General features: G+C 47.4%; 1 protein-coding gene across 1 annotated transcript in view; it reads left to right on the top strand.

Annotated features, from left to right (window-relative positions):
* Positions 1 to 15,850, top strand: part of PROM1 (prominin 1) — a 117,960-nt gene extending 102,110 nt beyond the window's left edge. Inside the window, exons 16-25 of the mRNA XM_068975453.1 lie at positions 299 to 445; positions 1,170 to 1,241; positions 1,936 to 2,028; positions 4,566 to 4,619; positions 5,194 to 5,274; positions 5,380 to 5,448; positions 9,338 to 9,430; positions 14,700 to 14,830; positions 15,318 to 15,377; positions 15,796 to 15,850. Coding sequence (XP_068831554.1) covers positions 299 to 445; positions 1,170 to 1,241; positions 1,936 to 2,028; positions 4,566 to 4,619; positions 5,194 to 5,274; positions 5,380 to 5,448; positions 9,338 to 9,430; positions 14,700 to 14,830; positions 15,318 to 15,377; positions 15,796 to 15,850 — 855 coding nt within the window. The remainder of the gene's footprint in view (positions 1 to 298; positions 446 to 1,169; positions 1,242 to 1,935; positions 2,029 to 4,565; positions 4,620 to 5,193; positions 5,275 to 5,379; positions 5,449 to 9,337; positions 9,431 to 14,699; positions 14,831 to 15,317; positions 15,378 to 15,795) is intronic.
* Positions 15,851 to 16,536: the final 686 nt, after the last annotated feature.

Raw genomic sequence — 16,536 nt, 5'->3', positions numbered from 1 at the left:
CCTTTATCACAGTATCCTCTTCGCTTTTGAGATCTTTGGGGGTTGGAGATGCTGCAGGCTTTTGCTTTGCATCCCAGGTCCTCACATGGTGCTTGGCCTGGGGCCCAGCGAGGAACGCTGGGGGTTGGGGAAGGGCTGGGAGGGAAGACTCGGGGACGAGGAGGACATGCCAGTCAGGTGTATGTGTATTTATTTTTGGCTTGAGAAATTTTATTGCTCCTTTAAAGCTTTAAGTCGGTGACATTTTTAGAGACGAGTGGACTTACTAATCTTTTGGGTTTTTTTTTAAACCATGCAGCATACTGGAGACATAAATAGTAATTTGGAAAATATGAATATAAGAATTGAGGATATAGAACTGCTGGATAAAACAGGAATGAAAACCCTTATGGATCTCAGATCTTCTGGAATAGATGATATAGACTATGCTGCCTACTTGAACGCGGTATGACCCGTGTGTTCCTGGGTGATCTTTTGCATGTTTTTTTAATTTGTTTGTCTTTTTTTTTTGTTTCTCTTTAACTGAGATGAGATTTGCATAGCATTGAATTAACTTATTACCAACTGAATAATTCACTAACATTTAGTATAATTGCAATGTTACATGACTACCATCTCTAACTAGTTCTAATGCGTGTTTATCACCTTCAACAGAAAGCTCCACTCCCAGTAAGTAATTGCTCTCCATCTCCCATGCCAGCCCCTGGCAACCTTCACGCTACATTTTGGCTTCTATGAATTTACCTATCTGGATATTTCCTATGAGTGGGGTGCCCTTTTTCTGTGTGATGCCCTTCACTGGTCCATCTCATATAGCCTAAGTTTTTTGAGATTCATGTCCATTACAGCAGGTACCAGTACTTTGATTCATTTTATGGTTGAAAACAAATCACGCTGTTTTGTGCATGTAAATAAGAATACAGGCTGCCTAGCCTTACCTTGGGTTTATGGGCCCATGTTTACTCTGTTGCTCGTTACAGGTTGTTGTTTAGTCATTAAGTCGTGTCCAGCTCCTTGTGACCCCATGGACTGTAGCCTGCCAGGCTTCTCTGTCCATGGGCTTTTTCCAGGCAAGAGTACTGGAGTGGGCCACCATTCCCTTCTGCATGTTACAGGTTAAGGTTGAAAAATCCCATCTCCATAACACAGTTTTCTACACCTCTTTGTAGACCGAAAGAAGTCCCACAAGAGTAAATCTTATCTCATTTGCAAATGATATCCGAAGAAAAGCCAACCAGCTGGTGAGTACAGACGATCCTGTTCAAGGCTGTCCTTGCTATAGAGGGCGAAGGTCAATACCATTCTTAGAGGAGCCATGGAAGAGGTTCCTGGCGCCACAGGCAGCCCTGGTATAAAAATGCCCCTCTGTGCCTGTTGAAAAGCTCCCATCAGTGGCCACTGCCGAGTGGCCTGACGGTCCATGAGCTTGTGAAGCGTCCCAGGGCAACGTTCCGATGCTGTCCCCAGCCCCATCGCTTTAGCACTGGTCTGCTTTCATACCATCCCCCCTCCACTGCCCCACACCAGTGCATGCATATTTTTGCAGTATAAGGAATGGTAACTTGGACGTAGGAGCAAGATCACACTTGCTTTACGGCTGCAAGGATGAACAGATACGGAAGGGCAAAGAGTGCCTCAGACCCTTCAAGCTTCCCCGTCGCCAGCTCCTCTGCTGGTTGGTGGCGAATGGCTGTGCCTGGTCTCTTCCTGAAGCAGAGTGTGGTGGCCAGGACCCTGGGCTTGGGGGTCAGTGCTCCATGCCCTGGCCAAGTCTGGCTCTTGTCCACACCAGGGACTACGGGGATCTCAGGACCATCCCTCCAAGCCCATCATCATATAAGAAGGGCTTTACGTGTGTGTCTGGCGGTGACTAGAGACAGTGCTCCAGAGTCTGGAAGGAGATACTAATGTTTATTTACTGTCTTTTCTTTGTAGCCCTCAGGACACTTGAAAACCAGCTTGAAAAGTCACGTAGATACCTTAATAAATATCCATCAGAATCAAGTCGTTCCTTTGCAGAATTCAATGGTAACAGTCTACACCTTTTGCTATGTCACTGTGACCTGTGCAAAGTCCGTTTCACCTAGCCCGGTGATAAGTTTTCGTCTCACACACAGGTCAAATTCAGTTAACCTCAGGTGGCTCAGATGGTAAAGCATCTGCCTGCAATGCGGGAGACCCGGGTTCGATTCCTGGGTCAGGAAGATCCCCTGGAGAAGGAAATGGCAACCCACTCCAGCACTCTTGCCTGGAAAATCCCATAGACAGAGGAGCCTGATAGGCTACAGTCCATGGGATCGAAAAGAGTCGGACACGACTGAGCGGCTTCACTTTCACTTTCTTTCAGGCTAAGAAATGGAGCTATTTTTAAAAGAAATGCTAGTAGCTGGGCTTTGAAGAGGACACGTTTTCAATGTTCACACCTCCTTGTCTTATCTGTGTGTGAACAGCTTAAATGCGCAGTTGCCTCCATCTGTTTTACTCTCATTTTTCATGGCCTTAAAAGGCTCTCCTAAGCCACGCAGGTGGTAAAGTGCTGGACTCGGCCTTACCTAGTGTTTTCTTACCACGCTCTCTGTGTTCACACCTTGCCATACACGATGGCAACGCGGCGTCCTTTCTGTCTGCATTTAGGTCTACTCCGTGTTCCCCTTGTCTTCCCTCCTCTCTTCCATCCGACTTTCTCATTTTTCTCTTCTTCTTTTTTTTTTTTTTTGCTTTGAATAACTAATTAAAAAAAATTGGGGTATCATTGCTTTGGGCTTCCCTGGTGGCTCAGAGGTAAAGAATCTGCCTGCCAAAACAGGAGACATGTGTTCCACCCCTGGGTTGGGAAGATCTCCAGGAGCAGGAAATGGCAGCCTATTCCAGTGTTCTTGCCTCTGAAATCCCATGGACAGAGACTCGTGGAGGGCCACAGTCCATGGGGTTGCAAAAGTGTCAGACATGACTTAGCCACTGAACACCAACAATAGCTGCTTCAGAGCACCGTGTTAGTTTCTGCCCTACAGCAAGGCGAGTCAGCCGTCAGTATCCGTATACCCCCTCCTTCTTGAGCGATCTGCCCACCCACTCCCCTCCCACCCGTCTAGGTCATCACGGAGCACGGCGCTGAGCTCCCCGTCTGTACAGCAGGGAGCCGTCTATTTCACACACTAGCCACCTGTTGTACCCACGGTTGTGTATATTTGTCAGTCTTCCTCGCTCGGTTCCTTCCTTTCTTTTTATTCTCACCACCCTCTGGCTTCTTTCTTAAATGCCAGAAAGGAAGCAGAGAAGGAACATAAGCTCTTGAGTCCTGTCAACCTGATTTCAAGTCTTGCTTCTGCTTCTCCCAAGACTGGTAGCTTTAGTTTTTCTTGTTTAAAAGCAAGAGGAGGGGTCCTTGCCTCACTGTTAACCTGGCTCTTGGAGATGAAGGATCTGACATCCCAGAGGGACTCTGCAAACAGGAGCTGTTATTATTATGCTTGATGTGTGCTTGGGGTGGGGGGTCATGTATGCAGTTGTCAGGGGAACCAGCTTCCAGATCAGCCTGCTCAGCTTGGAAGAAGCTCATGCGTTGGCTTGACTCCGACTTTGGAATCTTGTAGAGCTAGTTCTTATCATCTCTCTCTTCATGTTCCCTCTTGACTTTCTAATTCACAAAGTCCTCTAGAATTTTCTTCATCTGTGTTTGGGCTCATCACAGTTCTTCTTGTGCTATACTTTATGCCCTGCACAAGTTTGTTACCATTTTAAGTTTGTTTGGACATGTCCCTTAAACGCTTTCCTTCAAGTAGACACAGGCCTCCTTGGCCTTTGCAGAGTTATGCTGACTTACAATTAGGCAAGTTGTTCCATAGATATGACCTATGACCTAAACCAGGGCTTTGCAGACTGTAGCCCCTGAATGCACCCCAGCCTGCTGCCTGTTTTTTATTTGATTAATTAATTAATTTTGGCCACAGCCTGTGGCTTTTGGGATCTTATTTCCCCAGCAAGGGATCGAAGCCAGGTCATCAGCAGTGCAAGCGCGGAGTCAGAAACACGGGGCTTTTAGGGAATGCCCCTGCTGCTGCCTGTTTATTAGAAGCAAGGCTCTCCTGGAGCAGGGCCTGGCCTGTCCCGTGTACAGATGCTCTGTGGTTGCTCCCGGCTACAAGGGCAGAGTGGGGAGATTCGGACAGAGTGTGGTCCCCAAAGTCGAAAAGACTTCTTATCTGGCCCTGAACTGATAAAGTTTGCCAACCGCTTGTCTAAACCAGGCAAATGAAGCCTCTGCTGTGGGGCAGGTTTTACTCTGAACAACCCACTCGGAAGGGTCGTGCGGCTCTGTCACCAGTGAGTAACTGCCCATCAGAGCTCCAGAAGATGTATTCCGAGTTTCTTCTTCAGGTTTTCTTACACCCAGATACGTGAGGTGCATATCCTTCCCCGTGTCTGGTGTTTTCTTCTTGAATGAAACTGTCACAGAGTAAGGTCAGATTTGATGGCTGACTTGGCGTGGGGATGCGGGGGCAGGGGGTGGACACAAAGGTCGTGTGATCTAGTTCCACTTACCGGTAAACATGTTTGTTCGCTAGAGCACCCTGAACAAACAAATGAAGAGGCTTCATTACAGGACCAGTGGGCTGAAGGTAAGGATGTGTTTTCTTTCTCTGTCTTGGGGTCTTGTTGCAAAAGTACACGTGGACTTTCAGAGGTATTGGGTCTTGCAGTTATTTTAAGTAAAATCAAGCCTCAGTTATCCACCCATTTGAAACATCGGACTGGGTCTCCCCATCCTCCCCTTTCTAAAAGACTTGTGTAAGCGCAGACTGCATCCTGGCCCACGGTTGTCCGCTCAGCGGGAAGCCATGTGTGGACATGGACAGTGCATGTGTGGATGGCCGCAGGCCACCCTCACAGAGACACTGCAGCCTCCAAACCTCACTGGCTTCTGCCCACAAGTTTCCATTCTCACTGGGAAACCGGCCCAGGGCGAGCCCAGCCGCACCCCGTCCGCAGGCTCATCGCGGAGTGGGGACGTGCACCCACGCCCTGGGAGCCAAAGCCGGGAGGGCGTCACTAACCACGAACTGCTGGAACAGTCTCCACTGGCAAGTCAGGGTGCCCTGGGGCTGCGTGAACCGTATTTGCATCGATACACAAACTGTCTGATGAAAGCCCTGTGTCTCTTGACACTGTGTCGCCCGTTGCCGTGTTTTGCAGGTCAGAGTGTCCACCACCATTTTCTTTTTGAATTCTACCCAGGACTTTCTCACCAGCCAGCTGTCCGAAATTGTTGTTGAAGTAAGTTGTTATACCAGGAAGGGGGTGTGCAACCACAGTCTCGTGCTTCGCTAGAGAGCGGTGGAATCATTTTAATGGCCTTGTTGCTCTTTGATGTCTTTCCAGGAAAGTAAGCAGTTCGGGAGTAAGATAATAAGCTACTTTGAATGGTATCTGCAGTGGGTCGAGATGACCGTAAGTGGCTTGTCTTTGATGGACCTACGGGGGCTATGTCTGGGGACAGTAATTTTCTAGGATAAAACCAGGATTCAGAAATTAGACGGGAGATAAGTAGACCTTGAGCCGATGGGCCACGAGTGGAGGAAACCATAAGGAGTCACACAAGCGCGGCCCACCCTGGGTGTCTTCCCGGGGCCACCCCACGGACGCCGACCCCCACGCCCTGTGCCCCACCCCACCGCACCCCGGCTCCCTCTGCTCGTCGCTCTGGGAATGCTGGCCGCCTCTTGTGTCTGCCCTGCTGACCCATGAGCTTACTGTCGGGGTCATTTGCAGCTGTGGTTTGTCCATGCCTCGGGCAGCACTGAGCCTGTGATTAACACATCACTGGTGTCTTTGTGGACTCGGTGCTTAGACAACAGTTCTCTTTTCTCAAGATTCTGGAGGCTGGAAGTCCAAGTTCAAACTGTGGGCATGCTAGTTTCTTCTGAGGCCTCTCCGTGGCTTCTCCTGTGTTTCCACAGAGTCTCCCCTCTACATGAGTCTGTGTCCCAATCTCTTCTTTTTTTATTTAATATGAAGAGCGGTCCTGCTGGATCAGGGCCCCTTAGTGACCTCACTGTAACTGAATTGCCTCTTCCAAGACCCCATCTCCATAGACAATCACATTCAGAGGGAGCTAGGACTTCACCCTGGGAATGTGTCGGGGACAAAAGTCAGTCCACAAAGCTGGGTCTCCATGAGTCGGTCGAAAGAGAGATGTCGAGGAGCAGAGTGAAGTTTCCAGTGGCGCACGTTGCTCCCAGCACACGGCCAGTGGAGAACTTAGCATCTCACAAGTGCCTTTTGTCATCTTGGGCTCTGGGCCGGTCCCCACTGAGGACTGTTCCACAGGGGGTGGGCTTGCAGCTGAGTCACTGGGGGAGGGGCAGCCGGCCAAGAGGAACCCCGGGAAGTCTAGTGAGGCGGGGAGACTTAGGCCACCCTGAGCAACCAGGAGCTCTTCCGGCTCTGCTCCAGCCCTTCACTGGCGGAGCGCCCTCCTCCCGCTCTCCTGACTCACCCCGCATCCCAGCTGTAATCTGATTCCGGGAGACATTCACCACTCTCTCTACAGGATGCTCTGGGCATGTCGCACCTCCTCTTCCCCAGGGCCCCGCCCTCTAGACCAGGCGCCTGCCTCTCCTCCAAAGCCCAGCTTCCTGAGGTCTCCGCTGCCCCCCACACCCCCCACCCCCAGAGCTGAAGGCCTCGGGGTCTGCTTGGCGCTGGCCCGCCGGGCACACCCGGGGTGGGTGGGCGGTCAGGACTGCGCTGGCTTCCGCACCGTCGCCTCCTGCGTCTCCACACTGGACGAGGGGCCACACGGCGGTCACACGTAAGACCTGGAAGACGACGTTGCTTCCACGTCACGGCCAGTGTCCTCGGTGCTCGTGTAAACATGGGGATGTAGTTTTTTTCGGATTCCAGGTTCGTCCTTTTCCAGATACATGTCCAGGAGCAGGGCCGCGAGATCAGACGGTAGCTCAGTTTTTAGTGCTGTTTTCTGTCCTGTTCTCCATAGAGGCTGCGCTGTTTCCATCCCGAGCAACAGTCCAGGGAGGACCCGCTTTGCCCCACGCCCTCTCCAGCACTTACGTGTAGACTTGTTGATAACGGCCATTCTGACTGGTGGGAGTTAATAGCACATTGTAGTCTTGATTTGCATTTCTCCACTAATGAGAAATGTTCAGCATCTTTTCATGTGCCTGTTGTCCATCTGTATATCTTTTGCGAAAGTGTCTATTTAGATGTTCTGCCCATTTTTGGGGGAGAAGGCAATGGCACCCCACTCCAGTACTCTTGCCTGGAAAATCCCATGGACGGAGGAGCCTGGTAGGCTGCAGTCCATGGGGTCACCAGGAATCAGACATGACTGAGCGACTTCACTTTCACTTTTCACTTTCATGCATTGGAGAAGAAAATGGCAGCCCACTCCAGTGTTCTTGCCTGGAGAATCCCAGGGATGGGGGAGCCTGGTGGGCTGCCGTCTATGGGGTCGCATAGAGTCGGACATGACTGAAGTGACTTAGCAGCAGCAGCAGCAGCCCATTTTTTGATTGGGTTGTTTGGGTTTTTTTTTGTATTGAGCAGTGCAAACTTATTTTGGAAATTAAGCCATTGTTGGTCACATCACTTGCAAGTATTTTCTCCTATTCCATGGGTTGTTTTTTCATTTTGTTTATGGTTTCCTTTGTGGTGCAAAAGCTTTTAAGTTTAATTAGATCTCATTTGTTTATTTTTACTTTTGTTTACATTACTCTAAGCCTCAGAGTGTAAGGAAATGGATCCAAAAAATATTGCTGTGATTTATATCAGCGTGTCCTGCCTAAGTTTTCCTCTAGGTATTTCATAATATCCAGGCTCACAATTGGGTCGTTAATCCATCCTGAGCTTACTTCCGCATATGCTGTTAGAGAATGTTCGATTTTCATTCTCTTAGGCCTAGCTGTCCAGTTTCCCCAGCACCACTGGTGGAGAGGACTGTCTTCTCTCCATTGTGTCTTCTTGCCTCCTTCGTCATAGGCCCATTCGCCCTAAGCGGGTGGGGTCACTTCTGGACTTGCTGTGCTGTTCCACTGGCCCATATGCACCCTTCCCCCGGTTTTTATAACTAACTTTGAAAAAGCCTATAAAGAGAGTATACAGATTTGTTTGAGCTAGGAGAAACATAAGGTTATTCATAACATGAGTTGCCTTGTCGTGTAAAGGTGGATGATAAGGGGGAGGTGAGTCAACCAGTAAAGAAAGGAAATAGGACACACCTCTGCCCTGAAGAGCTATCTAATAGCTTAGGGTCCTCACTCCAGAGGTTTTTGAGCGAATGAATATAGTTTTCTTAATCTGATGGGATTGGGGCATCTGTTGATTCAATAAACTTGTTTACTCTAACCTCAGTAATGTCTTCTTAGACTGGGTCTGCAGGTCCTGCCCGTTTTGTAAATAAGGTTTTATTGTAAATAAAGTTTCATTGGCACACCGCCACACCCATTTGTTCATCTGTGGTTGTTTTCACCCCACCATGGCAGAGTGGAGCAACAGATATGTCTCAGCCTAGCCTGCAAAGCCTAAAATATTTACATTCTGGCCCTTTGTAGAAAAAGTTGGCCGACCCCTGTTGTAAAATGTACGTATATTCATTACTTAACTTTCCATTTTCTTCCCACATACTTTGTCAGATTGCAAAGGGGTCAGGTAAGAAATTCAGACTGAGACATTGTACTGGCCACGTGTACTCTAATTCTCTCCAGAGTCTACCCACTTGCGTCTGACTATTCCAAATAACAAGCGCTCTTTTTTAGCTGCTCAGTTGTGTCTGACTCTTTGGGCCCCCAAGGACTGCAGCACACCAGACTCCTTTGTCCTTCACTATCTCCTGGAGTTTGCTCAAATTCATTTTCTCTTGAGTTGGTGATGCTATCTAACCATCTCATCCCCTGCCACCCACTTCTCCTTTTTTTCCTGGAGGCTTCCTTGGTGGCTCAGTGGTGAAGATGCAGGAGACACGGGTTCGATCCCTGGGTCCGGAATATCCCCTGGAGGAGGAAATGGCAACTCACGCCAGTATTCTTTCCTGGGAATTCTCATGGACAGAGGGGCCTGGTGGTCTGTAGTCCATGGAGTCTCAAAGAGTCAGACACAACTTAGGGAATAAACAAATAACAAATGAGGGAACTGAAAAGCGAGGCTCAGAGAGAATTGGGGTCTTGTTTTCAAGTACATGCTTTCATGTGTTGTAGAACTCATCCATAGAACCAGCTCTCAGCTCCTTATCCAGGGAACCTGGAGATGCAGAGCTGAACGTTGTGTGGGATTGTGTGGGTGTGGCTCTATCAAAGTTTGCCTGTGTCTCTTACGTCCATAGATCACCCAGCAGTTTGCAGCCTGCAAACCGGCGGCCACTGCGATGGATTCGGCTGTTAACGTCTTTCTGTGCAGCTACATCATCGACCCCCTGGTAAGAGTTTCATCTTTCGAAGGAAAACACAATGAACTCACCATCTTTTGCGTTCTCCAAATGATAGTCCATGCTATAACAGAAAACAGGTTCCTGGAGCTCCAGGAGGTCCAGTGGAAAAAAAACCATGTTCCTCATGCAGTGGCCGTGGTGTCAGTGACTGGCTGTGGAACTAAGATCCTGCCTGCTAGGCAGCCAAATAATGATAATAATAAAGAAAAATTAAAAAATAAAAAAATGTTTAAAAAGAGAATAATAGCCTTCTGCTTGGGTCTGTTACAGTCGTAGAATTCAAGACCTAAGATCTAAACTGTAGATGAATTTGCTGTGATACTAATAGGCTAGAAAATTCAATGTCCTCCCTGCCTATCTTCATTCCTTGGTAGAATTTTATTTACAGAAGTCAGGAGACCCCCATGAAGAAAACTCTTTTTGTTTGGCCACACCGTGTATCATGTGGACTCTTAGTTCCCCGACCAGGGATGGAACCCACGTGCCCTGTAGTGGAAGACAGATTCTTAATCACTGGACCACCAGGGAAGCCCCAAGAAAACTCTTTATCTGTCTGAAATAATTAGAAAGGGCCATCAGTGGTGTGCAGATTGCCAGCATTTCAAAGGACTCTTAGTGAAGCTCTCTCTGTAACCCTAGTGAACCTTAGTGAAGCTCTCTCTGTAACCCTAGAACTGCAGCAAAGTCGGTTTGATTGTTGAGTGAGCAGCCCTTTGAGATGCTCCCATTGGGCCGCTGAGTTGTGGTTCATCAGTTTTGTTCCTGGCTCCGGGTCACTCCTCACTGTACACCGATGTCTCCACGAGTCCATCCTCTGCCTCCTTGCACTGGAAGCACTTCGGCGGCTGGCCCAGGACCACTTCACACCACCAGTCCTTGACGTTACCCACGAGCCCTGCGTGGCTGGCCACACTTGGACCGTTGCATCGCGCTATTGACTGTTCTCCAGACACTCTTGTTTTCTTTCATTTCTTTAAAAGAGTCTGTACCTCCCCACCTCAGGGCCTTTGCCGGTGTCACTTCCTCTGCCTGGAAACTAGACACAGGTTCCCTTCCTCTCATTCTTCCCCTCCAGACCTCTACGCCGCCTAGCTTACGCCTCGAGGTCTTAGAATATAATGGCTGAGAACACGGGCTCTGAATTCAAATTCCACCTCTACATTTTCTGAACTCTGTGACTTGGGAAAAAATGATTGAGCTTTTCAGAGCTTGTTTCGATGCTTCAGAGGGAGAGGATATGGAAAGCCCTTGACACTTTCCCTGGTGCATTAACACACCCCATAAATGTTCACTGTTAGTAGCTGAGCTGTGGTTCAGTTTTCAGATCTCAGCTGAAATATATCTTTCTTTTTTTTTTCCCCTGGAAGCCTTTTCTGATCTTCCCAGCTCCTCGCTTGTCTGCACACCTGTGGGACTCTCTGGGACTCTCTGCTTTTAGGGATGTTGTGCTGTCTATACTGGCACTGGGGTGTCTCTCTGACTAAGACCTGTCCCCTACCACACACACTAGACTTGGACGCCTAAAGCACGTGTTTTTGCCATTGCTGCGTGCCCGTCATCAGGAGTGGTACCTGGCACAGGCCGTAAGGATGGACCGAGAGCTGCCCGTCACCATGCATTCACATCACTCCATCCCTCCATCTCCCTGGCCCATGTGTCTCTGCAGGGATGAACTTTCCTCCCTGGATGGAGACGATCCTGCCCGTTTCCCAGCCATGCAGACATCACCCTTGGCCTCCTGGCTACTTCTGTCCTCTTCTGACTTTGAACCCTTGTGTTTGCTGCTTCGAGTCCTTGCTGACGGCTTTGGCTGAAGCCCTCATTAGGGCAGCCCTCAGTTAGGCTGCTTCATTCTAAGTTGGTCTCCCGGCATCCAGTCTCCCCTGCCTGCCTGCAGCCAGTCAAATCACCCAACTAGCAGGTGCCTCTCCCGGATAATCGGGAACCACTGGAAGGGAGACCTGGAAGATGCTCAGGAAGACTGTTGGCGAGAGCTTTATAGAAGGTGTTTTAAAGGGGAAGGAAGAGTTCTGACTATTGTCTCTGCTGGGAAAATAGACTCCAGGCTGACAAACATGTTTGTTTTAATATCTTAATTGTACCCAGAAGGATTGAGGCAGCTTCCAGTAAAAGGTATGGTTGTCATAAAGCTCTAAAGACTCTCCAAACAGTGTTGAGAGTGTAGAAATTTACCAATAAAAGAACACGTGGGAAAGGAGAAGCGATTTACTGGAAATTCTGGGCCAAATGATGGAACCGTGTCCGACACTAAGCCTAGCCAGGAACAAAGCAGAAATGCAGTGGCTGAGATCCGAAGGTCTGGTGGTGGTTTTTTTCAAATTTTTACGTACTGATTTATTTTTGGCCACGCTGGGTTTTCCTTACTTTGCACAGCGTTCCCTGGTTGCAGTGAGCAGGAGCTAATCTTTATTGCTTGCGTGGGCGCGGTAGCCCCTCCTGTTGCGGAGGCACAGGCTCTAGGCTCACCAGCCCCAGTAGCTGCAGCACACAGGCTCAGGAGTTCTGGCTCACGGGCTTAGTTGCTCCGAGGCATGCAGAATCTTCCCGGACCAGGGATCGAACCTGTGTCCCCTGCACTGGCAGACGGACTCCTATCCACTCCTCTCCACCAGTGAGGTGGGCTACTCTAGGGTTCCAGCATTATCCTAAGACAGGGAGGTGGCAAGCGGTAGGTTTACAAAGCAGGCCAACATCAGACACTGGCTGGTGTGTGGTGCCCACAGAGCCGTGCAGGTCATGCATGGGCCTTGTCAGTTCTGGTTGGAGGGTCAGCTTAATAATGTTGGGTGCCACGTCTGCCAGGGCTAGTGGTGTGGCCTGCAGCGAGCTGGGGGCGGAGGGCCCATGTAAGGGAAGAACCAGCACTCAGCTCCAGGTGGTGATGTCCTGGGGGAACCAGGGCTCGGCATTGTGAGGTCTGACTTGAGACTCTTCCTGAAAAGATGTAAACCGAGGTCTCTATGCGACATGTGACTTAGGAATATTGGCAGCTATCTTTTTTTTTTTTTTAATGCAGCGCCATAAGTTTTTTTATTAATATTTATTTATTTATTTAGCTGTGCTGGGTCTTCACAGCACGCGAGATCTTTAGTTGCGACATGTGAACTCTTAGTTGAGGCATCTAGTGGGATCTAAAAGTTTGTTTATTGAGAAGAAGGCCAGATAATATAGGCTGTATGTGTATATTTTAAGGTGATATGGAATATGTAAAGGAACACTCGAAAATTTTGCCACCGACCTAAGTGGGCTATTGTCTTAATTGTGGTATTTATTTTTTTCATCTTTTTTGCCTGCCTTGAATATGTATATTTTTATAAAAAGGAATTCATTATACTTGCTATTCTGCCGTCTGCTTTTTAATTCAACCGTATGAGAGATCTCCAGGTCTGCATCTATCGAGCAAAATCATTTTTCATGGTTGTGTAGCAGAAAGACACGTAGTTTTGAGGGGATAGCCAGATAGTCTCTTTCCTATAAAGGATATTAGTTTTCAGGAATTTTGACCCAACCATTTTGAATGGGGTTTAAATGATTCTGGTGGTGTATCTTCCTTTGATGGTTTTGATTGGTTTAAAGTGATTAAATATTTTTGTTGATGGTGGTAAACAATTCTAGGCAGAATCACAGAATCTTAGAAATGATAAATGATAGTAAAGAGGGACAAGGGGTTGGAACACCAGATCTCTGTATTGAGTTTAGTTGAATGAAGTTGACCATCTAGTGCCTTTGAATGAAGTTGCATTTATAATGAAATCAGTTTTGAGATGCCTAGCTAGCTCTTTTGTGTTGAAATGTAATAGTGGTGAATTTTTTGAATCATCACATGCGACCTATGGAATTAAATAAAGCTCTTATCCATTCCTGTTTTTTTGACTCCATAATACTGTCCTTCCACTAGTTTATATTGTACAGCCACCAGTTAGCAATATTTAAAACACTAGGATTAAAATAGAACATATGACTGCTTTCAATTTAGTCTGAAAGATTGAATCTAAATTTTAAAACCCATGGGAAGCGTGTTGGCCAGTGCCTGCCCTGAGCAATTGCTCAGTAGGTATTAGCTGATTTTTTGTGTGTGTGTGGTAGAATAAATTTTAAAACATTTTTTCAAATTAATTTTTTATTGGAGTATAGTTGGTTTACAGTGTTGTGTTAGTTTCTGCAGTACAGCAAAGTGAATCGAGTCACCTGTTTTATATACAGTGAACTCTATAGTGAAGTCACTCAGTCGTGTCCGACTCTGCGATCCCATGGACTGTAGTCTACCAGGCTTCTCTGTCCATGGGATTTTGCAGGCAAGAGTACTGGAGTGGGTTGCCATTTCCTTCTCCAGGGGATCTTCCTGACCCAAGGATCGAACCCAGGTCTCCTATATTGCAGCTTTATCCTCTGAGCCACAAGAAGTTTGATATATAGTAGTGTGTATATGGAGAAGGCAATGGCGCCCCACTCCAGTGGTCTTGCCTGGCAAATCCCATGGCCGGAGGAACCAGGTGGGCTGCAGTCCACCGGGTCGCAAAGAGTTGGACATGAGTGAGCGACTTCACTTTCACTTTCAATCCCCTGACCAGGCACCGAACCCGGGCCTCCTGCACTGGGAGCCCAGAGCCTTAGTCCCACCAGGGAAGTCTCAGCAGCTATCTTTTAAAAAATACTTTAATGTTGCTTCTTAGACAGAACAGGATTGAATCCAGCCCGTGACTGTTGTTCTAGATTGGTTAAGTTCATCACGGAATGTTGTTGGGAGCCTCATGTGCCTCACACAATAATGTCCCGGGAAGAGATGCTATCATTGCACTGTTCAGATGCAGAGCAAAGTCAGAAAGTTTCAGGAGCCACCATCACATGAAAACAGCTTGGACAAGGACTGGGGCCCAGGTCTGCATGCTGGCCGAGCGCCTGTGCCGGCTGCAGAGGGGAGCCACCAAGGAGGGCCCTTCCCAGTTGTTCAGAGCCCTCGGTGCTTAATCTCTCTTCGCCAGCTTTCTGCCTCTGTGCCTCATTTGTAAAAATAAATACAAGAGGATCAAATCCAGGTTTTCAGGTAGACGAAATGAACTAGAATAATAGTTTAGCCCTTCAGCCGGTAGTTGGCTCATCTGAAGTCAATGAAATTAGAATTCATTAAAAAAGAATGCGAAATTAAATCCCCCCCCCCAAACCCGTGTTGTTTTCCATTTTTCATCTTCAAGCATCTAATCCTCGTGATTTTCTTTTTCTCTCCCCCCGCCCCCAGAATCTGTTTTGGTTTGGCATGGGAAAAGCGACCATACTTTTACTTCCTGCTGTCATTTTTGCCGTGAAGCTGGCTAAGTACTTCCGTCGAATGTATTCTGAAGATGTGTATGAGGATGACCCCGAGAACAAGTAAGAGGCTGCGGTGGCTTCTGAGTGGCGCCACCTTCCAAGCACTTGTTAAAAAGGGCTCTGATGAGGTTGAACTCGATTGCTTTTTAAAGTGGCGGGGTCACCCCTAATCAGATGTTTCCTTTGTAAAGATTTTCTTACACTTATTTTAACTTATCTTTCCTCCTGCTTACTCGTCTCAGCTGTCTTAATCAGCCTTCTTATTTCTTCTTTGCAGTTCCTCTGTCTCGGGGACTTGGCACTTTACTTTGTAACTGTTTTTACTACTTTTCATTCTGACTTGTGGTCCACCCTTCACTCTGTGCCTAGTGAACTTATACTCAAACTGTGTTCATTTTGACTCTGGTCACCTCCTTCTCAACACCTGTTTCTCCTGAACTTGCTTTGTCAGCATCTGTATTAAAGTAAAAATGTGTGTGTGTCTGCGGGGGGCGGGTGCAACTGTTAAGCTGTAATTGTAATTATCTCCCTTTTTTGTATTTGATAGGGTTCAAAGTAAACCCAGGGTTCAAACTGTACCCATGGTTCAAACTGTACCCATGAAAAAGTAAGCCTTGTTTTAAAGCCATATTTTCCAAGATGAGACTGGGGAGGGCTTTATTATTAGAGAATGAACTTTTAAAACTGAATTAATAATATTAAAATTACATAACTGCAACAGATATGCCCAGATGAACATAAAGGGTGTGGCCTCTTAAAATAGGAGCTGGCACAGGGTGAATACTGAAGAAATCCTTGTGGAATGAATGAAAATTGTCTATGTTAAATTTACTAATAGATAAAACAGTGGTTTATATCTCTGGTTTTTTTAACGGGAAGGAAATGTAAATATACCTTCTAACTTTTTCTGTGGCTGTAATGAACTGCTCTGTACCGTTTGGAACCATTAAGCTGTCTTTGTAGTCCGTGATGTCAGTTCCTCTTAATGATGACGTGCTGCTTTTGGTGTATTTCTTTTGTTACAGTATGAGACACGCTAATTCCCGTTCTCGTGCAGAACAAGGCACACAGACGATTTGAGCAGAGTTTGTAAACAGATCCGACTTGACCAGTTCTCGATGTGCAGTGATTCCAAATGTTGGGAAAGTAACCTCCCTTCAGGCGTTCACAGAGCCCAGTGAGATCACAGGGACTGTGTGCCCAATGGCCAAAGAGAGGAAAGCATGGGTGTCTGTTTTTATTTTTATTTTTATTTTTTACAAGTTGTGCTTTTATCATCTGAGCCTTCCATGAAAGTTTAAATATGTAGCACATTCGTTAATTCCCACTTAGCCTTTGGAACAATACAGGAATTTTGGTGCATTTCATCAAATGGGAGCTTGGACCCCTTGTTAGAGAACGTTCAATGAGTATCAATAGCAGATATGTGTGTGAACAATAAAAGAATGATTTCACAATTATGACTCTATAATCATTTCATTGAAAAATTGACCCAAATGACAGATGTCAATGAAGTCTCTGTATTATTCTCTTAGGGCGCTGTAACACATCACACAAACCGGTTGACTTAGAGCAACGTCTTCTCCACTTTAGCGGAGGCCGGAAGTCTGAAACCCACACGTCAGCAGAGCTGGCTCTCCCAGGAAGCCCGAGGAAGAGTGTGTCCGGCCTCTGTCTTCTCCTGGAGCTTTCCTTGGTGTGTCTGGGGTCCAGTGTCTCTCACCTCCTGAGGACAGTGGTCATCGGATCAGGGCCCTTCCTAGGCA

Source organism: Capricornis sumatraensis, chromosome 7 (assembly GCF_032405125.1).
Source record: "Capricornis sumatraensis isolate serow.1 chromosome 7, serow.2, whole genome shotgun sequence".
Classification (NCBI taxonomy): Eukaryota; Metazoa; Chordata; class Mammalia; order Artiodactyla; family Bovidae; genus Capricornis; species Capricornis sumatraensis.
The sequence above is the reverse complement of the archived record's forward strand: the minus strand, read 5'-3'. Positions and strand labels throughout refer to the sequence as shown.